We start from the raw sequence: 10,606 nt of genomic DNA on the forward strand, positions 1-10,606 counted from the left end.
AATGGTGTGGCAAGTAATCTATCATTTGTTGTGGTACGCATGTCTCATAATTTGTCACCTTTGATTGCTTTTCTTTAATTGAAAGATCATTTTATTTTTCCTACTCTCCTACAATGAAAGATGTGATAATTTACAAATTATTCAATAGAATTTTTAAAGAGTTGTCACCCTTGGATAAATTACAAGAATGTATCAAAAGATCACATGATGTTAGAAAGATTTTTTCAATCAAAAAAATATAAGATGTGAAAAAATAAATACATAAAATTAAATTATTTTTTATAAAATTTGTTAGTTTTAAAATTAAATCTAAGACTAATTCACCAACCTCTATTTGATCATTCTTAATCCTTGTATGAATGGACACACATATTAAACTCAACTTTAAAACTATCTCTATTATTTACATTTTGTAAACATCAATAACTTTACAAGAAATCTTATTAGTACACATATTTTTTTGTACTCCACATCTTATACCAATTCCCCATACAATAATATACCAATTCAATTTCTTATTTTTTCCAAATCTCATTCTACCAACTCCTTATATAATAATATACCAGTTCAATTTTTTATTTTTCCAATTTTTTTTAGCTTTAAAATTAAATCTAGACTTATTCACGAACTTCTATTCAATCACTCTTAATCTTAGTATGAACAAACACATATGTTAAACTCAATACAATAGGTGTAAACATCAATGATTGTACAATAAATCTAATTAGTACACATAATTTTTTGTACTTTACACATCTCACACCAATTCCCCATACAATAATATAACCTAATTTGAAATAAAATAATACACCCAACTCAAAATACAATAATATACCCAATTCAGTTGTTTTTTTCCCCAAAAATCTCATTCTATCACTCTCATCAAATTTATAACTAATATTGAAATCATGACCAACTCAAATAAACTTATTAAAGCTCTATACAAACATTGAAATTATTAAGAGTAAGTTCCAATGTTGAGGTTTACACCTAATTGACCTCTTGATTTGTTTATAATTTTTGCTTAAGACATGCCTTGCAAGTCATGATAAGATTCGGAGACAAGGAGGGGAAATTGATGGGGAAAATGAGTGAAAACCTCCACTTAGAATTAGCAAGGAGGGATGGTTGATTAAAAAATAGAGCGAGCGCCTAAGATGGAGGGAGTAGCTATCTGGTTACAGGAAGTAAAAAAGATTTGATTTTATAGGCAAATCATTCTCATTCTCCTCTCCGCCAATGCGGGGCCCAGGCACGAAGCAGGCACTAATCCCGCTCACAGTCCGTTGGGCTCGCAACTAATATTAGTTTTCCACACTGGATCGGCTCTTGCTTTTGAAATAATTACAAGATTCTATTCAAAATAACATCGATTACAACTTGGCTTCTCCTGTTTTCGGCTGTAAGCTCAGTTGGACCTACAAGGATGACCTCCGATGCCAAGACTCCAGCCATTCACTACAAAGTTTAAGAAACAGGGCAAATTTCACTACCCTGCTGCTCGCTTTGGTGATGGGTTGGTTAGTATGTTTGAGATCTCCTAAAACATCGGATAATAGAGGAATTAGAGACGGCAAGTCAGTCACTTCGCACTCCTCCCATCATTCCAGAAAGGCTTCTACAGGTGAGCTCCTCCGCCTTTCACTTGAATTAGAATGCCTATACATCATACTTGGACAATATGCACGATCATCAATATGGGCAGAATTGAAATGTAGAATGCTGCAATTTTTTGAAACAAATTGGGTAGTAATGTCAAATCGGGGGAGTTTTGAAGTATCTATCTATGTTAATACAGAATTTGAGTGTCAATGGAACATAGGAACTCTGGGCATGCGTGTTTCCTTTTGTTTTTTCTACTTGTGGGTGCATGGTTAATTGTATGGCACTACATTTCAATAAAATTGGATGCCAAGCCAGAAAGGCAAAAATAGCATCAGGTCAATCCGGACCATGCACCCAAAATCAGGGGAAGGCGGACATGATCAGCCATTGATGCCAAGGTGAATTCGAAGTATATGCATGCAAAAAAAAATCCAGAGTTCCAACAATGGTACCCGAGGCCCTATTAAGAATTACAAGATTAGGCAATTTTAGTACTTAACAATTTCCTTAGATTTTGAAGGCGAAATTTGATCATGTGGAACTTTGCAGAGAGTCCGAATGAGAAGTACTCCTCTAATCGCGGATCCAATGCCAATATTGCTGCTCACACTTTTAGATTTCGGGAGCTTGCAACTGCAACCAACAACTTCAGACCTGAATATCTGCTAGGAGAAGGGGGTTTTGGCCGAGTTTATAAGGGGCGTTTGGAGAGCACCGGCGAGGCAAGTTGCTTCCGCTGATTGTCCATTTTTTATCCATGCTTAACTTCTGTATAGATGCGTATTTTTTTACAAGATTCTACAATTCGAAATTTTTTATTTGGTTTTATAAATCATGAGCAGGTTTCATTCGAGAAGATAAAATAGGTTCAATTTGTTGGAATTGAATGTTAAAACTTAGCTTTCAACATTTTGGTGACGCTTGTCTTGCTTTGTGGGCATTGATAGCAGATTGTTGCAATCAAACAACTTGACAGAAATGGACATCAAGGAAATCGGGAGTTCCTTGTTGAAGTTCTCATGTTGAGCCTCCTCCATCATCCAAACCTGGTGACCTTAATTGGTTACTGTGCTGATGGCGACCAGAGGCTTTTAGTTTATGAGTTTATGCCCTTGGGAAGCTTGGAAGATCATCTTTTTAGTAAGTTTTCAGTAATAAATGCACTAATGTGCATTCTATCTTTGAAGCATACTTATTCATATCTAATAAAGCACTTGATCGCAAGTCATTTGCATTGTATAGCAATTGAAAACACTTTTTTTGGGGGTATCTTAAGGGTGTTGTGGTCTTAAGTTCTGGATTTCGTACTAGTTTTCATGAAATTCAATTCGAATGTTGTCATACCGAAGACTAAGCAAAATCTTTCCTTTTAGACATCTCACCCGATAAGAAGCCTTTGGGATGGCACACTAGAATGAGAATTGCAGCCGGTGCAGCTCGTGGGCTGGAACATTTGCATGATAAAGCAAACCCACCTGTAATATATCGAGATTTCAAATCTGCAAATATATTACTTGGCGAAGGTTATCATCCAAAACTGTCTGATTTTGGGCTGGCTAAGCTTGGTCCAGTTGGGGACAAGACTCATGTCTCTACGAGAGTTATGGGGACATATGGCTATTGTGCTCCAGAGTATGCTATGACAGGCCAACTGACTTTGAAGTCAGATGTCTACAGTTTTGGTGTTGTTTTGCTAGAGTTGATTACAGGAAGAAAGGCAATTGATAATCTTAGACCTCATCAAGAGCACAATCTTGTAAAATGGGTATGTTGTTTATCATCTCGCTAAACTTGGGTTGTGACAGTATTTCTATAATTTGCTAATAATAAATCTAGCGAGTTATGCATGTCAACATTTTGATCTTCTCAAGAGTTTCTTCTATCTTTTCTTTTGTTCCTAATTCATTAGAAATTGCAGGCCCATTCTCTGTTCAAAGATCGGAAAATGTTTCCTCAAATGGCTGATCCATTGCTAGAAGGTCGCTACCCAGCGCGTGGTTTGTATCAAGCTCTTGCAATTGCAGCCATGTGTATCCAAGACCAAGCTTCTACTCGCCCTCTTATTGGTGATGTTGTCACTGCTCTTACTTACTTAGCTACTCAAACAGATGATTATTCTATTGATTCCATTCCCAGTAGTAGACACTCCTGGGCTTCCTCTTATACAGAGAATAAAGATGCTGAAAGAGATCCAAGTAGTACGACAGAAATCCAGGACAAGGAATATCAAGAAGAACCTGGTACTGAACAAGGTGAAATTTTGAAATCTCAAACATCTCCCTGTGACGATCGGGAACAAGACCTTGCTGGGGACTTCAAGAACATAAGCAGCCAGTACGGATGATTTACAAAACAGGGCTTAGAAGCAATTGCAGTTTTTATTTTCAAATTTAATCATGCTGTTGCTAACACTATATAACGGATTGAAATAGGAGAGTGAAGAGAAAAGCAATGTTGTTTGTCTGATGGAGGTATAAGATAGCTAACATTGCTGTCTTTGGGATCTCTTGTCACAATTGTCATTCTGTGGTTCTTGCAGCTAGCTATTTAATATTAACCCTCTTCTAGTGGATGAGAGCCATCAGTAAAGAGGCCTCATCCTTACATGGGTACATAATTCTTGGTTTTGACAGAATGGCGATAGTTTGTGACTTTGGTTAATGTTTGTCTATGTCTAAATCACTGTTGTGCAAACAATTGTTCTATGTTATTAGTGGTTTCACTTGTGGGTTGAGAAATACTGCCCTGATCAACATTGTGATGGCTATAAGTAAGAGACAGATCGTTGAAATCATCGTCACTATCATTTTCATCGACCGGTTATCACATCATAACACATCTTTGTGTGTTGTGCTACCATACACATATATCAAAACACATCACATATAAATACATAGAAGATAGTACTTTTTAACAACCATGAGGCTACAAAATAGTCTATGAGACAGCCAACCTTATTATTTTGGTCTTTTGCATTTCAATCCTTTTTCTATTAAAGGAGATGATAAGCATCTCGTTGAATAAACTATGCCAAGAAACAACTATCATTATATTGTCATGTTTGTCTCTTATGTCATTGAAGGCATCACACTCCATAATAAACTATTTTTCGGATTACACTGCCTCGATGTTGCAAAAAATATACACCCTTTCATCCCATGCTTCTTTAGGTCTTTTTGACCTCATTCCACATTGGAGTTGATGAGAGTTGGTTTTCAATTGAGCAATACCATGCTTCCTTAGGTCCCTCATTTCACATTGGAGTTTATGAGAGTTGGTTCTCAATTGAGCAATAAGAATCTTACTTTTCCAAAAAAAACCGGCTGCTATGTATGCTTCTTTTTTTTATGATCACGTGTGGGGTTGAACTCTTCAAGATAATACTTTTTTTTTCTCCCTATCACTTTTCCCCATATGTGCTTGTAGAACTTATCTAAAACAAGAGGTTTTATCTTTGCCATTCGCGGGGCAAGCATTCAAGTAAATATTCTATTTACTCATCCATTTGTTGTTTTCCTTCATCCAAGTCTTTTTTCTTTTAGTCATGGTGTCATTGAAAACAGCCTTGGGCCATCTATTGACTTTCATTTGTTCAATTCTTTGTAAACATCTTATTAGATGCAACATAGTAGTGACTTCAATAAGATATGCCCCCATTTCACACAACATGATCTCATTTGAAACTAAGCCTTTTTTTTTAAATTGCTTGTGATTGCTTTTGAATTTTCTCAACTTGATGCTAGCCCACAATTCACATCCATAAAGCACCACCAAAAGTACTAAAAGCCCAAAAAGAATCTGATCCCATAACAAAGCCTCTCTACATCTATTTTGGAGAGCAAATAAAGCTTTCCAACAACCTAAAGTTCTCTTCTTTCTGTAGCCTTACCAACTAGCCTTGCTGTTGAAGTCAATCCCAAGGTACTTGTATTCGGTTATTATCTCAAGAGCATTGCCTTCAAAATAGAACTTATGTTAGTTCTACTTTCTACTATTGGGGAAAATCAAGATTTTGGTCTTGTTGGTATTGACTTGCACCCCGACAACTCTATAAATTTTTTCAAGGGCATATAAGTATTATTACAACCCATGAGTTGATTTAGCAAATAGAATAAGATGATCAACATATAAAAAAATCCTATATCACAAGCTTACCCAAATAGACACCATCTCCACCTTATCTATCTAACCATTCTTTAAGTTTATCACTATATAAACCAAAAAGATACTTAGGGAAAAGAGGGCACCCTTTTTTGACCGTAATGTCACTCATAAAGCTTTCTGAAATGTTTGATGAAGTTCTGATTTTGACACTAACTTCTTCATAGAGTCTATGGACCACCAATCTTAAATGCATAGGAATACCAAGTTCTTCCATTCTACTCCAAAGTTTGTCACTAGGGACCCATGTCAAAAGATTCAACAAGACAACAAATGATCTCTTCTCATTCACCCTAAACTTTTTTGAGACATGTCTCAAAGTGATACTATGATCGTCCGTAGAGTGCTTAGGCCTGAAAACATTTTTGACCTTTTGCACATTTTTCTTTTATTTCTGCCCATTTGCTGATTCTTTTTCAACATATTGCCAAATAATATTATAACAAAGGGCTGATCATTATAGTCCTATAGTTGGATGGGTTATTAACACCAACACTCTTTAAAAAGAGGTATCACTAGTTGGTAGTCTAATCTCTTGGGAATTGTTTTAAAATGATGTTTAATATTCTCATAATGTGTTGCATGAGAGTTCTCATCCCCCATTTTAGAAATTCCACTTGAAGCTCAACCAAGTCCTTTTCTTTACCAATCCCTAATTTTTTTAATGTCAATCGCAACTTCATGCAATGTGAAAAAGCTAAGTTGTGACAAACTTGATAGTGAAATCAATATTTTGCAGTAGATCTTCACTTTCTAACATTTATAGAAGCTAAACCATTCAGAATTTGAAGATGGAAAAAAAAAAATTTAAATAAACTGTGCATATTTTTATGTAACTTCCAATAATTTATTCTTTATAGTAATCAAAATTTTTTAGAAGTGGCATTTAAGTCGTCATGCATAACATTTTTTATAGAAAGAATAAAGTTCTATTTTTTAAAATATAGATTTGTCACACCAATATCCTTTTTTTTTTTAATAAAGGGGTAAAAACTTTATTAATAATCAGAAACAAGAATTACATAAGAAAACCAGAGTCTCAAAGCTCCAGAAGAGAACAACAAGCCCAACCAAAAATCAACCAGCTTCATAACTATCCATATCCTCAGCAAAGATCTTATACAAGTCCTAATAGTAATCCGGGGAAAGATGCTCCCAACCCTCAACTTTCCAATCATCACCATGTTCTGAGGCCCACTTAGCCAAACAATCAGCTGCTCTATTCCATTCACGAGGAATGCGGATGAAAGACACCTTCTCCATCATAACACTAATTTGCAAAATCTGGAGAACAATCCCTGCCGGCTGCCAATTAACCCCACTCACCTTCTGCTCAATCAGCAGGTTAACAATAATATGCGAATCTGATTCACAGATAACCTTACGCCACCCCAACTCAAAAGCACGCTCTAGGGCATATAAAATTGCTAATCCCTCCATAAAATTATTAGACTGTTGTCCTTTATGCACTGAAAAGAAGAAAACCACATCCCCCATACAATCCCTACCAACACCACCAATCCCAGCAAGACCTTGATTACCCCTAGAGGAGCCATCAGTGTTAATCTAGATGGACTCATCCAGAGGGGGAAACCATCTTCCCACCCTATGAACCTTCTTCATAGCACGTCTACCTCTCCTGACACAAGCTAAGATAGGAGACATCTCCTACAAACCCAACCTACTCACAATATCAACCTCTCCTCTATCCAGAGGAAAATTCACCTCACATTTAGCTTCCACCGTCTCCCGGATCATTCCAATGATTCTATTCCACACTTGTTGAACTAACAGTCTGACTTCCCTAAAGATCCTCCTATTCCTCTCTAGCCAGATCTGCCGAAGTATGAAAATGGGCCCAATGTGCCAGATAGTCTGGAGAAAAGAGGACAAAATAGGAGGCCTACCCAAACTGCTCCAAAACTCCACAAAGAATCTGCATGAACACAAGGGTGCTTCCACACCCCCCACCAATAGTGCGAGATTATCAACGAGAAAGGGCATCCGAAGAACAGGTGTGAAGAATCCTCCTCCCCATTACCACACAAAACACAGATGGAAGGCCCATGGAACCCATGCTTGCGAATATTGTCCCAGGTTAGACATCTCTTCAAAGCCAAAGTCCAAGCAAAATAGTTACACTTTGGCCAAGATAAATTGTTCCAAACATATTTCCACTGGTGCACCTCCCTCCCCTCCAATCTACGGGACAACAGCTCCTAGTACCCACTGGCAACAATAAAAACACCCTTAGGATTCTAGGACCAAGCAAGTTTATCCCTATCCTTAAGGGATCTACAGTGTCTACTCGCCAAAATGCCATGAAGCTCAACACAGTCTTCATCCATACCAACAACCAACCATTCATTAGGAACCTTCCACCACACCATCTCCAATTGCCCACACCTATAAACAGACTTAAAGTCACTGACTCTGAACCACCCTGACTCCAGGAACCTTTGGAAAACATTCCCTAAGTTAAGAAATTGATCAATAATAGGGGGGTAGCCATCCCAAGAATCAAACCAAAAAAGCACCTCTTCCCCCCTCTTACAGATCCAAAAAAGTCCTCCTTTTATTAGTGCAGCCCCTTTCTTGAGAGTACTCCAAATCATAGAGCCTTTTCCCGCAAGCGAATATCTTGGGATTTCCTCCTTCGAGATCCTTTGCATATACTTGTAAGACAAAATCCTAGCCCAACCTCAATCCTGTTTAACACACCACCTCCAGTACAACTTTGCCACCAAAGCCTCCCCAAATAAAGTAGACTGCCTTAAGCCAACCCCACCCAGCTGTTTCGGGCTGCACACCAAGTCCCATTTCACAAGACACCATTTATAGTAGGACAGGTTGCTTGCCCATAAGAATTGCCTTGCCAGTGAATCCAATCCCTTCACAAACCACTTTGGGGCCACTTGGAGCATACACCTCTAAATCGGAAGAGCATGAACCACCGACTGAATCAGTTGAACCCGCCCAATAAAGGACAACCACCTATTTGTCCAATGTTCAACCTTCATGCGAAATTTGTCCAAAATAACCTGCCAAGAGTCCCTGGGAGGATTACCAGCAGAGATAGGAATACATAGGTAAGTCAAGGGAAGAGAACCAACCTAGAATCTCAAGATATGAGAAATCCTCATCTGAATAGTTCCAGATGTGTTGAAGAAGAGAATGGTAGATTTATCCTCATTGATCAACTGGCCAAAAGCAGCAAGATAGACATCCAAGACTTTACGCAGATTTATAGCTTCTCTGATCCGAGCTAGTCCCATCAGAGTCGTATCATCCACAAACTACAAATGGGACTGAGGAGGTATGTCATTACCCCACCTCCAACCATGAATAATACCCAGACCCACATTATACTTAATCAACCTCCCCAAACCCTCAGCCAAAAGAATGAATAAGTACGAGGAAAGAGGGTCCCCCTGACGAAGACCCCTAGATGCACCAAACAACTTAGTATGATCTCCATTAATTAGCATAGAGAATGAGGTAGATGAAACACAACTCATTACCCATTGGATCCATTCATCAGCAAAACCAAAATCCCTAAGAATCTTCTGGAGAAAGGACCAACAGACTCTATCATAAGCCTTTCCCATATCCATCTTGATAAACATAGCTTTTTCCTTGGAGGCTGCCATATAATGAATGGTCTCAGTAGCAATGACCACTCCATCCAAGATTTGATGACCCTCCACAAACCCACTCTGCTCCTCAGAAATGACACCCCAAGCCAATTCTTCAACCTTTCCGCTATCAACTTAGAAATGATCTTATAAATCACATTACAGAGAGAAATAGGGCGGAACTGGCCTAACCGGTTAGCCCCATCACACTTGGGGATGAGTGCAATGAAAGTCGCATTCAAAGCCCGAAGCATATGCTTATTCCTCTAGGACTCCTGGGCTACCTCCAATAAGTCCAATTTGATAATATCCTAGAATTCTTGATAGAACTCAATCAGAAACCCATCCGATCCAGGAGCTTTCCCCTTTTTCATGTGGAAAACAATCCTCTCAAGTCCTTCCAACAAAATAGGACCCATAAGCTGCTCATTCATCTCCCTAGTAACTAGATAAGGAATACAAGAAAGAACCTGATTCTCCTCTTCAGATTCCCCCTGAGAATCCTCACTAAAAAGGGATCGAAAACACTACATAGACTCCCTAGAAATCTCCTAGAAGGATAAACACTGCTCACCTCTATCATTAACCAGAACAGGGATGGAATTGCCATGTCTTCTTGCTTTCACTGAATTGAAAAAGAACATAGTATTCTTATCCCCCGCTTGAATCCAATCAATAGGAGCTCTTTGTTTCCAGTATATTTCCTCCCTAAGCTCCCACTCCTCTAAATCCATGACTGCCCTGTCTTCCTCCCTAAGAAAGGTTTCTGACAAACCATGCTCTCTTATTTCTCCGGTAATGCCATTCAACTCTAATTGAGTAGCTATCTTAGCATGAAAAATATTACCGAAACACTGACGATTCCACTGTTTAAGCTGAAACTTAACAAATTGCAGCTGCTTGGCAAAAGTGTACATAGCACTGCCAAAGGCTGACCTCCCTTTCCTCCACCACTCTGCAACATGATCTTGCAAAGAAGGATCACACAACCACATAAACTAGAATTTGAATGAAGGAATGCGAGCAACCCGAGCAGAAAAAGACACCAATTTGATCGGCCAGTGGTCCGAACCTCTCCAATCTAAAATGTCAAAGTATGTGGACCACCCCCCACCAACCTAAAAACTAGAAACCAGAAAGCGATCTAGCCTCTCCGCAATCCAATACTCCCCTACCCTCCTGTTGTTCCAAGTGAACAAACTATT

The 10,606-nt window shown here is 38.4% G+C and overlaps 1 protein-coding gene across 1 annotated transcript; it reads left to right on the forward strand.

The window, feature by feature from the left end:
- The first annotated feature begins 1,096 nt into the window (after positions 1-1,096).
- On the forward strand, positions 1,097-4,343 carry LOC131047625 (probable serine/threonine-protein kinase PBL7). Its single transcript, XM_057981407.2, has 5 exons — positions 1,097-1,624; positions 2,155-2,327; positions 2,556-2,745; positions 2,979-3,370; positions 3,524-4,343. The coding sequence occupies exons 1-5, from the start codon at positions 1,513-1,515 to the stop codon at positions 3,947-3,949; spliced, it is 1,293 nt and encodes a 430-aa protein (XP_057837390.2). The 5' UTR covers positions 1,097-1,512; the 3' UTR covers positions 3,950-4,343.
- The last annotated feature ends 6,263 nt before the right edge of the window (positions 4,344-10,606 follow it).

The sequence above is a fragment of the Cryptomeria japonica genome, chromosome 4 (genome assembly GCF_030272615.1).
Source record: "Cryptomeria japonica chromosome 4, Sugi_1.0, whole genome shotgun sequence".
NCBI lineage: Eukaryota > Viridiplantae > Streptophyta > Pinopsida > Cupressales > Cupressaceae > Cryptomeria > Cryptomeria japonica.

What these genes read in the sequence shown, in the direction of transcription:
- LOC131047625 (XM_057981407.2), top strand. Translation starts at nt 1,513, where the DNA reads ATGGGTTGGTTAGTATGTTTGAGATCTCCTAAAACATCGGATAATAGA. An exon ending in TTCCAGAAAGGCTTCTACAG is followed by an intron (nt 1,625 to 2,154) that starts GTGAGCTCCTCC and finishes GGAACTTTGCAG; the next exon opens with AGAGTCCGAATGAGAAGTAC. An exon ending in GTTTGGAGAGCACCGGCGAG is followed by an intron (nt 2,328 to 2,555) that starts GCAAGTTGCTTC and finishes CATTGATAGCAG; the next exon opens with ATTGTTGCAATCAAACAACT.